General features: G+C 40.1%; 1 protein-coding gene and 1 pseudogene across 4 annotated transcripts in view; one reads left to right on the top strand and one right to left on the bottom strand.

Annotated features, from left to right (window-relative positions):
* Positions 1 to 17,227, bottom strand: part of RTTN (rotatin) — a 118,732-nt gene that overhangs the window by 89,380 nt on the left and 12,125 nt on the right. For all 4 annotated transcript variants that reach the window (XM_043444405.1, XM_043444406.1, XM_043444407.1 and 1 more), the window contains 5 exons: positions 16,749 to 16,914; positions 14,707 to 14,870; positions 12,054 to 12,169; positions 5,442 to 5,612; positions 112 to 324 (listed from right to left, as the gene is read on the bottom strand). In XM_043444405.1, coding sequence (XP_043300340.1) covers positions 112 to 324; positions 5,442 to 5,612; positions 12,054 to 12,169; positions 14,707 to 14,870; positions 16,749 to 16,914 — 830 coding nt within the window. The remainder of the gene's footprint in view (positions 1 to 111; positions 325 to 5,441; positions 5,613 to 12,053; positions 12,170 to 14,706; positions 14,871 to 16,748; positions 16,915 to 17,227) is intronic.
* LOC122425788 lies at positions 6,113 to 6,978 on the top strand (annotated as a pseudogene).

The following is a 17,227-nucleotide window of genomic DNA, read 5'->3' as shown; positions in this document are numbered from 1 at the left end:
CTACCCCAAAGAATTCAATTGTTAAATGGCCATCAGTTTGAAAACTATAGGTTAAATTTTCTAAACATTTTATCAAAGGAATTTTAAAGAGACGTTAACAAAACCTTTTACCTCCTTCCCAACATCAGACAGGAAGTTACAGGTACACTCAATTGAATAAGCGGCCTCTGCAGTTCGTTTATAAATACTGTAGTTTTCAGAATTCAGCTGTTCCAAATAGGCCACAACAGCTTCGTGAATGTTTGGATATTCCAAAGAAACAGGCATGTCCAAAGAAATAAAAAATAATGCTGCTGACATAGGCTCCGGTAAAAAGTGGCTTGCCTTGATAAATTAAGAAAAAAAATTTAACCATTGTTAGATAAACATAGTAAACTATAATCTTAACGCAGTTCAACTTTTTTTAGTAATTTTATATCACAAAGTCCGTGTTTTTTCAAAGAAAATTCTATCCCCCAAGACTTGATTTACCTCTACACTTTTATTCAATGCAATTTTTTCTAAGCCCAAAATATCCCAAGTTCAAATTTCAACTCCTTTCCAAAACCTGAGGTCTGGGACACCTCCCCTTCCCCACAGCAACCCTTAGCATCGCGCTCCCCGGAGCCCACACCTAGTTCAGGCCACTGCAGCTGAAGAGGACGCGCAAGGCCTCTCTCTCTAAGTATCCCGTGCAGGCACACAAAGATGGTCAGGAAAAATGCAGTAAACCCGAGGATGCAGCCCAGGCCTTATTAACTACACACTGAATTGAATAACACTAAATCAAGGAGAACTATACACTGATTTGAACAGAAATTAATTTCCACTTGGTTTTGTGTTTTAGAAGGGAAAGGAGAAATTCAACATAATATTTAAAACAGTTCTAGAACACTCACAAAAATTGACATTTAATTAGTATAAAATCAAGGGGCCCATTTTATAACTTAATTGATTTAAAACTAAGAAAACCCTGTTAAGATTTTTTTCTTTTAATGATTTTAGCTTTGTGATAGGATTCTATGCATCAACTGAGAAAATGAAAAGAACTGAAAATTCAACATTAAGAGAAAATCATTTGAGAAGAGCTCAGTACTATGCTGCCTTTATTTTAGTATGTTTGGACATAATATTTTCATGGATAACTTATTTTAAGGATAAGCATTAACTGCCTGAAGGCCTAAGAGCTAAATCAGCTAAACAATGCTTTTACATGAAATAAAGCTGCCAAATGAAAGTCAAAAAGTAAAGGAATCAAAATTTTATGTTATTAAGCATGGGAAAAAAAAACCAAAAACTATTAAGACAGCAACTACGATAAAGTCAAGAGAAATTTCTCTTATTCTATGAAGAACACTCCTAACGGAAAAGAGAGAGAAGCTAAATTACCTCATGACTAATTATTCGCTCCCTTGGCTAACGCTCACTGAGCCCCCACTGTGTGCGGGTTCCATTTCAGTTCCTAGGGACACAGTGGGAAGAGACACAGAACCTCTGCCCTCATGAAGTTAACAGTCCAGGGGAGAAAGCAGAGTAAGCCACACTTGTCAGGTGCGGACAGAAGTGCTGAGAAAACTCTAAGAACAGGAGACAGGAAGGATGGACAGGGGCTGAGAAGTGACAGGCGGGGCGCAGAGGAAGGCCTCTGACAAGGCAACATTGAAGTGGAGACCTGGGAGTCAGGAGCCACGTGGATGTCTGAGGGAAAAGCAGTCACAGCGGAGGAAGCAGCAAGCACAAAGGCTCAGACGAGGAGCACCTTTGGCAGCAAGGAGGCCAGCGGAGCTAGCGTGGGGTGATGGCCTCCAGGGGCAGTAGTGCCAGATCAGGGAAGGCTGCAGGTCATCAAAAGGACTTGTCCTCTGAGCGGGTACTGGAAGGTTTCGGGCCAATATTAGGATCAGTCCAAACAGAACAAGTGGAAGCGGGCAATGGTGGAAGCTGAGAGACCAAGGAGGAGGTCACTGCAACAACCCAGGCAAGACAGGATGGCGGCTTCAACTCAGGCAGTAGCAGTGGGAGTGGTGAGAAGTACTCAGGTTCTGGACCGATATTCAAAGGAGAAAGACACTTTGTCCAGGGATTGGACCTAAGTGTATCGGAGAGAGGAATCAAGGATGCCTGTAAGGTTTTCTCATGATCAACTACCAACTAGAATGAAAGTGTCATTTACTGAGATGGGAAGACCAGAGGAAGAACACGCTTGGGAGGGAAGTGAAGAACTAGGCTTGGGACCTGTTAAGCTGGAGATACAAACTGTCAAGTGAAGCAGGCAAAAAGATATAGGATATACATAGGAGTTTGGGGTTCACATGACACATGTGGTCTGGAAATATAAGTTTGGGAGGTGTCCCCAAATAAACGGCATTTAAAGACTTAAAATGGGATGACATTTCATGAGGGGCATGGCCAGTGTTGGGGTACTCCCCCTTTAAGAAGTTAGGAAGAAAAAAATAAAAATAAAAAGAAGTTAGGAAGACAGAGAGGAATTAGCAAAAAAGACTGAGTGAGTTGGGCACTGCGCTGAGATAGTAAATCCTAGTGGATCAACTCCAAAGATGCTGTGTTCTAGTTTAAAAGAGCTTTCTCTGACTTTAAGCAGAAAAAAATAGCTGACGTGAGGATTAAACAAGTAGAGTATGTGGTATATCCCACTCAATAAATATTAATTTCCTCTCTTTCCTCTTCTCACCCATGACTCAGGAATTCTGACATTTTTCATTCTGCATACCTACATCTGAAATTCATCTCAGGAACTCAGAGCACCAAGGTAAGGGGGTACATTTAATCCTCTCGAGGGCCAGAGGACCCGTCATAGTTTACACCCCAGACTGAAGACAGTAGTCCTCCAGGCATTAATCACATGTCAGTGAGGTGGGACTAAAAATGAAGATATTTCAGTGGAATGCTATTACCACCATTAGGTAAAAGAGTCAACATCATTTGTTCCACCAATTTGATTTACCCAAGCAGAGCATTTTTCATAAGATTACCAATGCCTCCTTTTAACCTATATGCGGATATTCTCCAAATTCATCTAAAAATCAGCAATTACCAATTTCAAAAAAGGTCTTCCAGGGCATTCTGTCAAAATTTTCAAATTCAGGAAATGCTTACATAGAGTCACACTATCGTTTTCCAACTTCCAATTACATATTTGGTAAGTGGCAACTCAAATATTTAAAAGCTACTTTCAGTGTAGAAAGTTTCAGAGTTCAGATTCAAGTTCAATTTCTGGTGGGCTAGCAACAGGCAGAGGGCAGCAAAACCTTGTATTTATATCAACTAAAGGACAAATTTAATAGCAACGGAAGAAGAGCATTTTTGTTTACATTTCACTTTAAAGTTCTCAATCAAAGCAATTGTAACCATCTATAAACTGATACTTTTATTACAATCTCTTCATTGACCCATTTACTGCTCTAATGAAGTTCCAAGTTATATATTTAAAAGACCTACCAAAAACTGCAGATATTGATTTGCCCTCAAAAACAAGAAAAGTAAGTATCTTAAGAAAAAAAAGTCATGGAGAGTTGGCTTTATATTATTCTATTCAAATAAAATAAATTACTGATTTCTATTTTAATTGATTCCTGCCCAAATAACCATATAGATGAAAAACATGTACAATCAAAAAAGCAAAAATTGAGCTCCATGGTACAACAAGTAACTTTTCCAACAGTATTCAGCATATAGAATGTTGAGTCTGGTGATACTTAACAAGTTATTGTAGCACTACTAAGTTTTCAGTTACATGATGATATTATGTAAAGTGAGACACCTATATTTTAAATGCAATTCCAGTTTTTTATGACTAAAATCCTTCAAATTATGCTTATGCCTTGGAATTTATTAAATTAAAAGATGCTTGCTCCTTGGAAGAAAAGTTATGACAAACCTAGACAGCGTATTAAAAAGCAGAGACATCACTTCGCTGACAAAGGTACATATAGTCAAAGCTATGACTTTTCCAGTAGTAATGTACAGATGCGAATGTTGACCATAAATAAGGCTGAGTGCTGAAGAATTGATGCTTTTGAACTGTGGTGTTGGAAAAGACTCTTGAGAGTCCCTTGGACATCAAGGAGATTAAACCAGCCCATCCTAAAGGAGATCAGTCCTGAATATTCATTGGAAGGACTGATGCTGAAGCTGAAGCTCCAATACTTTGGCCACCTGATGCAAAGAACCGACTCACTAGAAAAGACTCTGTTCCTGGGAAAGATTGAGGACAGGAGGAGAAGCGGGTAACAGAGGATGAGATGGCTGAAAGGCATCACCGACTCAATGGACATGAGTTTGAGCAAACTCCAAAAAATAGTGAAGGACAGGGAAGGCTGGCGTGCTACAGCCCATGGGATCACAAAGAGTCAGATACGACTGAGTGACTAAACAACAACAAATGTCTTGGAAAATTATCACTCTTTAACAGAGTGTTAGGCTTTTCAGAAATATAATGACTAATGAATAAAAGTTAAAAATTAAAATCAACAGAAATGATGTAACTTTTCTCTAAAGCAAAATACTATATTTAAATTTTAATGTTTTATTTTGATTTTCCCAGATGACCTGGTAATATATTACATATATTGCATATGTGTTATTAAATAGTTTAGACAACGTGCTCTGCAGATTCCAGGAAACAAAAGGGAAAGTACCTATAACAAAGGACAATAAAAGATATAAGAAACAGTTATTTAGCTACAGTAATTTCTCCCATACCTTCAGTTAAGCATGATGCCACACCCTTCTTTTTGCAGTAAGTCCACTGTACAACATTTGCATATGAGTCATTTGAGATATTTTTACTACTAACATTCAAATGCAGAGATATATCCTCCAATTAAAAGTACAGTCAACAAGGGGATTTAAAAGAAATAGTCACACTGATTAAAATCACCTTTAACATGGGAGGGGGGGGCAGGAGAGGTAAAGGACAGGAGGGGGCAGTGGAATGCTGGCCGTGTTCTACCTCATGTTTTGGGGGGGTGGTCACTTTTTAAACAGAGATAGTCACTTAGAATGAAGGCAGAAGGAGCAGGGGGCAGCAGAGGATGAGGTGGACAGACAGCATCGCCGACTCAGTGGACATGAATCTGCGCAAACTCCGGGAGACAGTGAAGGACGGGAGCCTGGCGTGCTGCCGTCCATGAGGCTGCAGAGCCAGACACGACTTAGTGACTGAACAGCAACAACACAGTCGCTTAGTAAGAATGCACTTTTCTAAACATGCGTCATAAGAATTTTTTAAAAGCACCTTAAAAAAAAAAAAGAACTTTACAAAATGAGTGCTTTTTTCTATCAACTGATTTGTCAAAACTAGTCAAATATGTTAAAACTAGCCATTTCTCAACTTCCACATTTCCAGTGTAATCTCTGCACACCGTGAAATGATCAGAAGGAGCTACAACAGGGGCCGTAACACCCAGCAAACTACAAACAAGCCACACCAGGCGCCTCACCTTTTCCACAGGGAGGAGCGTCTGCAGGAGCCGGACCGCAAACAGCGCGACGCTGACAAAGGCCATCCTGTGGTGCACGATCAGCGCCTCCGGCTGCTCCAGACTCACGCTGCTTTTATGGTAGCACACGGTGTCTCCAAGGGACGCCAGCACCATCAGCAGCTTCTCTTTCTGCAAACGTTTAAACACCAATCAGGGACCACAGTCAACTGTAGGGGCCAACAGGCAAATGTCATGGACATAAAATTTTATCATTAAATAATACAAATGTACTCCTCTCGGTAAGAATAAACAATACATGATGAGACTCTTTTAATGGTAGGACAGAAAAATAAGCACACCTAAATTTTTTTTAAAGCTACAAGTTTTAAGAATGTAACATGATGAACTCTAATAATAAATAAAAGTAAACAAAATATAAAAACTTAAGGAACCATAAATTCCTCCTAGTTTCTAGTGCTTAATTGTTCCAATTTTGAACACAACATGCAACTTTCATCCAGTAGCTTATTGGACTTACTGTCTCCTGAACACAGCGGTAAGTATGTGGGGGAAAAGGCACTAGTTCAAGAGACATGATCTCTGCCCTCAAAGGGATCCCAAATTTACTTAAGACATGAAACAGCCAGAGCCAAATAATTAAAAACACAATGATATACGAAAAATGGCTGCTGCCAGTTTGACTGGTTTCTGCAGAAGAGTCTCGGCCACTCTGAAGGCTTCTACGTCGTGAATAAGTTCTCAAGCCCTTGCTAGCACAGGTTGCAGGTTTTCTCTTAGTCTGTTGACTAAGAATACATCAGATGTCACATCTTTTCACCAGTGTAGATTACTTCATACCACATTGTCTAGGAGAGGACTGGAAGAATTTTTTGATGACCCAAAGAACTGGGGGGAAGAAAAGGTGAAATCTGGAGCTTCATGGACCTGTCAGCAATTAAGGAACAAAAGTAATGAAGATTTACATAAACTTTGGTATGTTCTCCTGAAAGAAAGAAACATGCTCCTAACTCTAGAACAGGAAGCTAAATGGCAGAGGCTGCCAATGCCAAGCCCGGAGCGCTTAGAAAAGGTAGTGGATTCCATGGATGCATTAGATAAAGTTGTCCAGGAAAGGGAAGATGCCCTCAGACTTCTTCAGACTGGTCAAGAAAAGCCTAGACCTGGTGCTTGGAGAAGAGACATTTTTGGAAGAATCATCTGGCACAAGTTCAAGTAGTGGCCTATACCTTGGTATCTAAATAAAATATACAGTAGAAAACGATGTTTTGCAATGCCCTACGTGGAACGTTTTGTCAGATTGAGAATTGAGAAACAAGCCCGCATCAAAGCAAGCAAGATAAGTTTAGCACGAAAGAAAGAAAAGTTTCTTCAGAAAAAGTTTCCACATCTTTCTGAAGCCCAGAAGTCAAGTGCTGCCTAAGATATCTTAACCATAATTTACTATTTTGTTTTTCTTGGATTACAGTCCACATACAAAAGTAAATACTAAGTGGTTTATAAATAACTTGTGTTTTTAGTCAAAGGACTGTTGACTGTTTTAAGAGTTATTATGGAATGCTAATTTTGGAAGTGGTCAAAATCAATATAGATTAAATTTCCATTTTATAAAAAAAAACACAATGAAATATTAAATTATATAATCTTTCTTCAGGTAACAAGGCCGATTCAGAGCAAATGTTCCACCATCATAAATTTCTAGATAGCTTACGACTCAAATAGTAGTTGTATCTTTTAAACTGAAAGGTATGCATAAAGTATGAAGAGAAAGGTAAAATACATTAGACAAGACTGGCAAATCATAACAACATGTATCTATAAACGTACAGCTAAAAGGACAGCATCAGTAGATGGTAGAAGGAAAAAAACACTGCGGTTCTCATCTCATCTTTCCATGGGAAAGATGTGAAAACTAAAATGAAAAATTATTTAAAGTTAACCTGTTACATGGATCATTTGATAAATCTAAAATATGGCACCAAAAAAACCTACCTCCAAAACGGAAACAGACTCACCGACACACACAGCAGACCTGCGGTCGTCACGGGGCCGCGAGGAAGGAAAGGGGTGAAACGAGGGTGTGGGGTTGGCAGGTCAGACTGTGCCGGTGAGCATGGGTAAACAGCCAGGCCCTGATGCGCAGCACGGGGACCGCACTGACTGTCCTGTGATAAGCCATGATGGAAAAGACTTGGGAAAAAGGAAGGGTATATGTGCATAACCGAGTTACTCTGCTTGTAGCACAGGTTGGAACAATACTGTAAATCAACTATACTTCAATTAAAAACATTAGTGTACTGAAATATGAACAAAATCTATAAAGTGTAAATAATGAATAATTCAGAACAAAAGAATTAGATAGAAGTGATAATTGTCTATTGATGAAATGAGTAATAGAGAGTAAAGACTCAACAGGAATGAGTCTTTGTGGTCTGAATAATATAAATACCAAGCAAAACCTGAAGTTGGATTTTAGGTTTTAACTCAATCTTTTTTCAACTTAATAAATTAAATAGATATAAACTTTGAACATTTCAAAGACTACACCTCCTCAAGTTTCCAAGGAACAATGACTAAAACTAACTCTTTTAATCACAAAACAAAGTCAATGTATATTTAAGACTATGTTCTCTGAGCCCAAAGAAATAAAACTAAAAATAAAAAAATTTAAACCAAAACTAGGACCACCCTTACAAAATTAAAATAGAGAAACTTAATAGTCCTTATATTAAAAACCACTGGTCTAGAGAAAACAAGAAACACAGAGACAGCCTTATTACATAAACAGGCAGCTCTTCCACACACTACTTCTCCATTAAAATAATACTTTTAAATACCTACAAACAACATATCTCTGTTATTCAAGACTAACTCTGACAATGTACAATTTAAATCAGTGAACATGTTTAAGTGCTCGGTATTGCAGGGCTTTCTGTAAAAATCTATTTACTTTGTGAAATTGTTTCAAATAAACTTGCTAATTCTAATGATGAATCAACTTTTCAAAACAGCAAAAAAGGAGGTACTATCAGAATCAATCTTGTACCTTTCACTATTTCCAGCACTTCTTCCAAGCCAAAAAAGAGAAAGTGCTTTTGTTTTTAACGTTTAAGAAAAAGAAAGGATTTTAAAACAATACTATCTGGCCTGTAGTTTTAATTTGCTGGGTTAAAGATGTTTAAACAGCTATAAGGTAGCAGATATGGGCTGGGGTGACAGTTTTCAGAGGATATTTTTAAAGCTTAACAAAATTATAGCATTAAAATACCAGATGAGCAAAATATTCTAAATATTCCCAATGAAACAAAATTTACGGTGCAAACACAACTTCTCTGCTATCTGCACAATATTAACAGGTTTTGGATGCTATAAAGCATCTGACACAGTGACTCCTCCAAATGCTTCCAGCCTCACACTCCCCCTCTCCCTCTCACAAGGCAGCCAATGACTGTCCCACTGGCAAGTCCCGCCAGGCACTCCTCAGCACCACGGCCTTCTGCAAGCAGACCCCGGCGGACCCCCGGGCCTCTCACCCAGCCCACCCACCCCACTTTTTGTGTTCTGGTTGTCTGTATTCCTCCCAAGAGCCCTACCCTTGGCCGCCAACCAGCACGCCTCACTCCTCCCCGTCACCAGGTTAAAAAACCCAACCTTTACTTTCTTCACCTAAACATATTCATAATTTCAACTCAGCTCATCCCATGATTTGCAAAATCCCTCCCTGAGAGTGCCGGCTTGGGAGTGTTTTCAAAGCACTCTAGGCACCTGAGAAGATGTTCAACATTCCTAGTCAGAGAGATGCAAGTCAGAACAACAGTCAGGTATCACCTCACACCTATCAGAACGGCTACCAAGGAAAGGCCACAAACACAAATGTTGACAAGGGTGTGGAGAAAAGGGACCCCTTGTACACTGCCAGTGAGGATGCAAACTGATGCAGCCATGTAGAAAAAAGTACAGAGGTTCCTCAAAAAAACTAAAAAGAGGACAACCACAGGATCCAACAATCCCACTCCTGGGTTTATATCCAAAAAAATGAAAACACCAAATCAGGAAGATTCACACACCCCAATGTTCATAACAGCATTATTTACAATAGTCAAGACGAGGAAACAAGCTAAGTGACCCCTGACAGAGGAACTGATGAAGAAGCTGGGGCAAACAGACAGACACACACACATACACACAGACATACGATGGAAAAATACTCAGCCATAAAAAGAATGAAATCTTGCCAGCTGTGACAACACAGATAGACCTAGAAGGTACTATGCTACAAGAAATAAGGCAGGTAGAAACAAATACAGTATGATTTCAGTTATATTTGGAATCTAAAAAAAAAGAAAGCACAAATGAACAAACAAAACAGAAACAGACTCACAGATACAGAGAACTAACAGGGAGCGGCCAGAGGGCAGAGGGCAGGGAAGTGGGGAATGAGTGAAACGGGTGAGTACAGACTTCAGCTTTCAAAGTAAACGAGTCACGAAGATGAAATGTACAGCATGGGGAACAGTCAGTTTTTTTCTCCCTCCCACAAGAGTGAAAAGAATTGCTGCTCATTCCTCTTGCACCCCCAGCGCCCAAGCATAAACAAAGCCATCGAAGAATGTTTCAGTTCAGTTCAGTAGCTCAGTCGTGTCCAACTCTTTGCGAACAGTATGAAGAATGTTTGGTGGACTAAAATACCTGTCTCTGTGGTGGCAGGGAAGGCATATGTTAATGAGAGATTCCGGTCAGCCAACTAATAAACTCACAATCTGGTTCAACTACCCTTCTTGAGCCCTTACTGGATATCAAGCCCCTCTCTCTAGACTCTTTCACAATCCTTACAATTTCACTTGAACTTCAACCAGCAATTCTAACAAACCGGGAAATCTAAGTTACCAGCTCACAGCAGGTCAGGTGGGAATTTAGAAAGAATGAGTAATAAAGAAGGCGCAAAGACTGCTTTCCCTGACACTGCAGGACGGCAGTGACAGAGAGGAAAAGGGGAAAAATTGAACAAAAGCAGTCGCAGGAGTCTGGAGCCAGCTGGCACAGGAAGGAGCGCCTCACTCTGTGAGGCTAACTTACCAGGCAAATAAGGAAAAATAAACACAACTTCCTAGAGAGGCAAAGGAGGGATGACATCCTTCGGGTCTTTCTAACGTTTACAAACACTTATCAATAAACTTTTAATTTTAACAAAATATAACAATTTCAGTGAAAATATTTTATTTGCTTCAAGTGAAATAAAAATATTCAGTTTATAGAGAAAAAAAGTCTTTGACTATGCTTATACACACTGAATTATGGAATTTCATGAGTGTTATTAGCAATATTTGGAAAGTTCTAGAGAGTTTATTACACATCTTCAGGTATTCAATTACTGAACTACTCAACTTTTATTATTTTGTTCCTTTAATGACACAACAAAAATATACCTCTGTTTTCTTTTTAAACTTTGCAAAAGTAAGGACATTAAGAAATTTTACTTAATTGTCTGATTCTATTAATATACAACCCAAAGGAATGAGATTTTTTCCTAGGGAGCATTTTTTTCCCTTTAAATAAGTAAATCAAATATAATTTCAAGCAGTACTGTTTTATTTAACATTTCTAACATACCAATTGGCTCTTGTACAACAGATTTAACCTTTAAAATAAAAATAATTCATTGAATCATAAAAGATCAGCAGCCAAAAGTTAAAAGTGAATGACTAACTTTTACAGATAAATGTTCTGGCCAAGAAATTTAAGCTATTTTAAGAAGCAACTGATAAAACATTCTTCACACTTCTCAGGAAAAACTCACTTGTTGAAAATCTTCAATATGTGAAAATCTTCTAAAAGTACTACAAAATAGTGGGATAACCTTAAGAACTATCAGAAAACTAAGATTAAGAACTATAATCCCTATTTTATAAACAAGGAAATTGAAGGACATGAAACAATTTATTAAACCTATTGTAAAAGATTTAAGTCCTGTTTCTTCTCAAGAGATTTGTGTATATAAGAAAACTGGGGGAGTTCTTCACACATAGATACTGGTATTAAGTAAACATCAGGATTTTATTTAGTTTTTCTGTTTTAACGCCTATACACAAGGATTTCAGGCAGCCTATAGCAAGGTTTAATAAAATCTAGATAGATCTAGGTAGATCAAAATAACATAAAGAGGAAAAAATGCTAATTCTAGGAGGCGATATATATTTTTACAACTAATAAATTTTACTTCCAATTCTCTGACAAAGGAAAAAAAAAAGGAAAAGTGAGGCATAAGTTACAAATTTACATTAATAGAAAAACAAAACACCAGTTCTGCTCAGAAAAGCAAGCTTATCAGATGATAATTTGAAAATAAAAGACATAAAAAAGCAAATGATTTATGATATATGGGAAATGTAAAAAATGATATGGTTTCCATTACATGGAAGCCGCATTAAAAGTAACTAGAATCTCTGGAGAAATAGTCGATTCCAGACACTATACAAAATAAGCCTGGGATCTATTGTACCTAAAACAAAGATTTCAAAGGCTAATGAGACAATGAAGCCAGCTTGAAAGGACCAAGATAAAACAAAAGACTGATATTATTATCCACGCCGCAAGGAAAACCTTGAGTCTCACCATATCTATAGCAAAAAGACTGCTGTCATCCCACAGATGTGCTGAAATCGCTTCACCGACAAGCACCACAACTTCTGCGAGCAACTCCAGAACTTGTATTATCATCTGTCTGCTACCTGGAAATACAAACAGGAGACAGAACGAAAAAAGTTAACTTCCAGGTAAAGCTGAATAGCATACTGCTCAATCCTCTGGTTGGCTAATGCCCCCAAATTCCTATTTCTCTTCTTATTTTTTGATATCTTTAGAACTGTTAAAAGAGAGATGACTAGGGAAGCCACAGTATACAGTCACTATTAGGCTTCTGTTTCAATCATAACACTATTTAGCTACAAAAAAATCAAATGTGCTCATAAGTAGGAAAAACAGCCAGGAAGAGAATAACAATATAACTCCAAGCACTGTGAGACAGAGTAGAGTCAGTTTTCAAATTCAGAGACCATCCACCTTACATGTAATGTGTGACAAGGCACAGGTCAGCTGAGAAGATATGGTCTAATAAATTCCCCACTTAGGACTAGGTTTAAGCCTTGTCATGAATTAAGTTTCCCACACAGGAGTCTGGGAAACCTACACTCACCTTAAAGTCTAAAAACATTCCAGAAGAAAGGGTGCTGTCAACCCACCAGAGCAGCCTTCTTCTCCAGAGACAGAATAACAAAGGAATTCCACCACCCGTAACTCTTGATGAGGTGAGTATTCAATCAAGACTTTCCTGCCCCACATTACAAAGGTCAATTTCTAATGAATGAGAGTAAAACAAACTACTGGATCATGAGGGTCCAGATTAATTGCTTCACTAGAACAGCTGGGGCAAATTCTCTTAGAAATCTCTAATGACATTGAACAATTACAAATTAAGCAATAATGTGCCTTTACCAAAGGGCAAGAGAACATTTAGAAAATTTTATGTACCATGATACAGCTTTATAATTATCAATCTGACTTTCTACAGCAAATTAAGAAAAGGTTAAATGCAAAACCACTGAATCTAAAACTGTTCTCCTCAGTACACCATGCAGACAAACATATACACTTGATGCTGAAGAAGTTCAGATCTTCCTTCATGTCACTTTACTAGTACATGAATTAATCTGTTCTCCTCACTCCCGAAGTAGAGTTCTCCAATCAGTAAGAAGTTTAGGTATACTGTTCTCAGAATAAAAACTGTTAATGTTCCCAAATATACACTTACCTCCTGCCTCTTCTGCATCACTTCCAGGCAAGCAAAAAATAGCCACAGAACTTACAGAACCATTAGCATGGGATACCCTTATCACTCGGCCAATATAAACCAAATAAAACAAAATGTGTCTTGTGTTTATATTTTGACAAGTTTATCAATTACTTAAAATGTATATACTTAGAGAATACAAATACAAAGGAGATTGCAAATCTTCCTTTACCTTGCAATGTGCTAAGTGCATGGATTTTGGCCTCAGAACTGAAGTTCAAGTCTCTGCTCTTCGCTGACTTTGGGTGAGTTTCTAGAGCACTCTAAACCTCAGCTGCTTGTAAAACAGGGAGAAGAGCAGTAACTACCACTGAGGGGTGGACCGAACAGGCTGGTGTGAGGAGCACGTGGGCAAATGTGCACCAGACCCTGTCCAGCAGCTGAACACAGCAGGGCCTCGAAGCGCGGTAACCTCGCTGACCGCGGGACTGCCCTGGACATTGGCCACGCCGCTCTTTCTCCAGGAAGATCACAGCCACCTCCCAGAGTTCACTGCAGGACATCTGTGCAAACTTACCCAGCTCAGTGGTGAGGAAATGTCATACCAGAAGGTTTGGGTTTTAGGAATTCTGCTTTGTTTCTTAAGAGGACGGTATTACTGCGCAAGTACAGTCCAGCGTTGGGACTGTTTTGGTTTTTAACATGTCCCCATCACTCAAGCTTCCCTCATAGCTCAGTTGGTAAAGAATTCGCCTGCAGTGCAGGAGACCCCAGTTCGATTCCTGAGTCGGGAAGATCTGCTGGAGAAGGGATTGGCTACGCACTCCAGTATTCTTGGACTCCCCTTGTGGCTCAGCTGGTAAAGAATTCACCTGCAATGCAGGAGACCTGGGTTTGATCCCTGGGTTGGGAAGATCCCCTGGAGGAGAGCATGGCAACCCACTTCAGTATTCTTGCCTGGAGAATTCCATGGACTGTATAGCCGGTGGGGTCACAAAGAGTCAGAAGCAACCAAGTGACTTTCACTTTCACTTATCACTCAAGTCAAAACTGAGTGGGAAGACTGAACAACTGGAAGCAACTCAAAAAATCTCTAAAGAGCAAAAGCCAAGGAGCTTTTTCTTCTGGTCTATTCATGCCAGTCCACCTTCTCTGACTCACTCCAGTGTGTTTTTTTTTTTTTCATTGCTTACCTTTAAATAGCCACACACACGTGGACATCTGTGCCATAAAAGGCCAGAAGTCAAAGGGGATACTCTATCTGAACAGTGCTCCATGACATCCACGTTTAACTGAGAGACAATAAAGACCTTACTAAGTCCTCAGTAATGTGAATTTACTAAGTAAATACAGATTTTTAAAGACGGTAAGGCAGAAGGTGAAAAAGAGAAAAACGAGAGTCCCAGGAAACAGACAGGAACACACACGAAGTGTACACACACAAAGAGCTCTGGACCTGTTCAGAACAGGAGCACCGACCTGTTCTCAGGAGCGGCGCGGCGGCCTCCAGGACGGACAGGCAGAGCTGGGGCAGGCTCAGCTGCTGCAGCCGCAGCTCCAGCGCGTCCTCGGCCAGCTCCGGCAGGTCCACGGGCGACGGGGCGGAGACCCGCGAGCTGACGTGCGCGTGGCTGCTGCTTCCACTGTGAAGTAAGCAAGGACAGTCACGACCCTGGGCCGGGGAAACCGCCCCAGACAGACTACTGCATGGCTGCTGTCTGGCATGTTAAGAAGCTGCAAACTCGGCTCCAATATATTGTTCCACAGAACAACTGTGGTCAGATTGGTAGAAACCTTGACAAGTTTATGAGATTAAATTCCATAAAAATGGCTCAAAATTGTAAGCGAAACCAAGAATGCATTTATATTTTGTTCTTCAAATTGATATTCTCCAAACATGTCAATAATCCTGTAGCAGTAATAGACATAAGCACTGAAAACCCATCCATCTCTAAAGGAACGCAAACAGATTCATAGCAAAGTTCTTCCATAACTTCTAAAGGCAAAAACTAAATAGTTCATATGGCTCTCTAGACTTTCTGTGATTTTCACCAAATGTTCTAAGTAAGCCAATGTTAGCAACTGAAGAACGCAAGAAAATGCCAGAAAAACATGATGAGAAATGGATTACTTTATTTAGTACAGTCAACATCGTATGATTTTGAAAATGTACCCAAAATGGAACATCCCATCTTTCTTAGCTTTCTTTATTAAAAAAAAAAAAATTTTTAGCTTGGGTATAAAGGGTGGGGTGGGGATCAAAGCACCATAGAAAGGCTTGAACGTCATGTTTACAAAGCACCCCAAAGTGTTGACTTTTGATGTCACCCGCAGCTGAATTGAATCACAGAGATGCACTGACGCTACTGAACACGTTGTCATCCCTTCAATTCAAACATACCCAGCATCCCAAAATATGGAAATGAGCTGGGCTTCTCTCTAACTCTGACAGGGCCTGGAAGTGAAAACCTACAAGCACGCAGCACACTAGTTACAGCTCAGAGAACGAGCTGAGGAGGAAAACCACGCTGATCCACAGCAGCCGCCCTGCAAATAGAGGCGCAAAGCTCGGGCCGCGCTGCCGGCCCCTGTGTGCATGCCCCCAGCCCTGCAAACCGGGGCCCGGGACCCGGCTCCCGGCCCTCCCTGCCTCAGGCTTTTCTATACAATGATGACAATAATCATCCTAATCGTATCACAGGACTCTTGTGAGGACACCACAGGAGACAAAGCACGTGAAGCCCTTGAGGTAACACCAGGAACATGGCAAGCGTGAGTCGGTGTTAGCCTGGAGCGGACACACTAGTTGTGTCAGGAGAAAAGAATCAGGCCGACACACAAGTGCTGGTCTCAGGGAGCACTAAGCGGAACGAACCTAAGGAAAAGACTAAGAAGTTTTCAAGACACTCGTAGCCTAAGGATGAGATAACACACAAACACCGTGCCAGCTCCTTTAAGGAAACAATGTGTAAAAATCTTTCTTTATACAAACAAACAAAAAAACACCATGAACACCATCAACTCTGCACCCTGAAGGGGACTTTATTTTGATTCTCCAATCATTCCCTTTAACAGTAAACACCAATACATTTAAATTATAATTAAATGAAGTCCAAAAGTGGGTTTAAAATGTTATCAAGATGCATCCAACATTTTAAAACTATGCTTTTCAACTAGATCACACTCCATCTGTGGCTGCCATGAACAGTTCAGTGGGTCAGAATCGCCATTTTCTTGATGAAACAGAAATGAACAAATAATGCAGTTCATTGTGTGACATGCAGAATCAAAGAACGGTTTTGTGAACATTTTGTTTTGGAGTACGGACACAGGGGCACACACACACATACACAGGGTATATGTCTGTGCTCTGAGTCCTGGGTTGCAGTCAAAAAAGTGTGAAAGCCACTGGTTAACACAGGGCCAACACCTGAGTTAATGCTTCAAAAGATAAGACAGAAGAGAAAGACGACCTCCCTCTAAACTGAAACACGCGCTCAAGCTCCCTCGGCCCCGGTCACCTGGAGGACACGGCGTCCCAGTCCTGGCCATCCCCCCGGGGCCGCTGGCCGGTGCGCCCCACCACGGAGGGCCGGGGGCTGCTGCTTCCGGGAGACGGGTTCTGGGAATGCGGAGCCGCCCTGACGTCAGGACAGTAAGACAGAGAAGAGTTCTGGGACACGGCATCTGGGGGAGAAAAGAATAAAATTACTCTCTGGTAGAGAAAAACGACTGACTATGACTCTTTGTCATTTAAAAAAAAAAAAAATGAAAATAGTAGAAATGCTTCCCTGAGGTGAAAGTGAAGGTCAACCTTTTCTGCAGAACTCCCTTAGCACATGAGGTTCATATAAAACTGACCTGATTACACAGAACCTTCTAGCCAACACCATTCACCTACAACAGCAGAGACAAATCATCTACTCTCCTGCCTAAAGCCCTCTCAAAGACCATACCTCAAATCATGTGCAAAAATTAACTCAAAATTAAACAACAACCT

The sequence above is a fragment of the Cervus canadensis genome, chromosome 23 (assembly GCF_019320065.1).
Source record: "Cervus canadensis isolate Bull #8, Minnesota chromosome 23, ASM1932006v1, whole genome shotgun sequence".
NCBI classification, from domain to species: domain Eukaryota; kingdom Metazoa; phylum Chordata; class Mammalia; order Artiodactyla; family Cervidae; genus Cervus; species Cervus canadensis.
The sequence above is the reverse complement of the archived record's forward strand: the minus strand, read 5'-3'. Positions and strand labels throughout refer to the sequence as shown.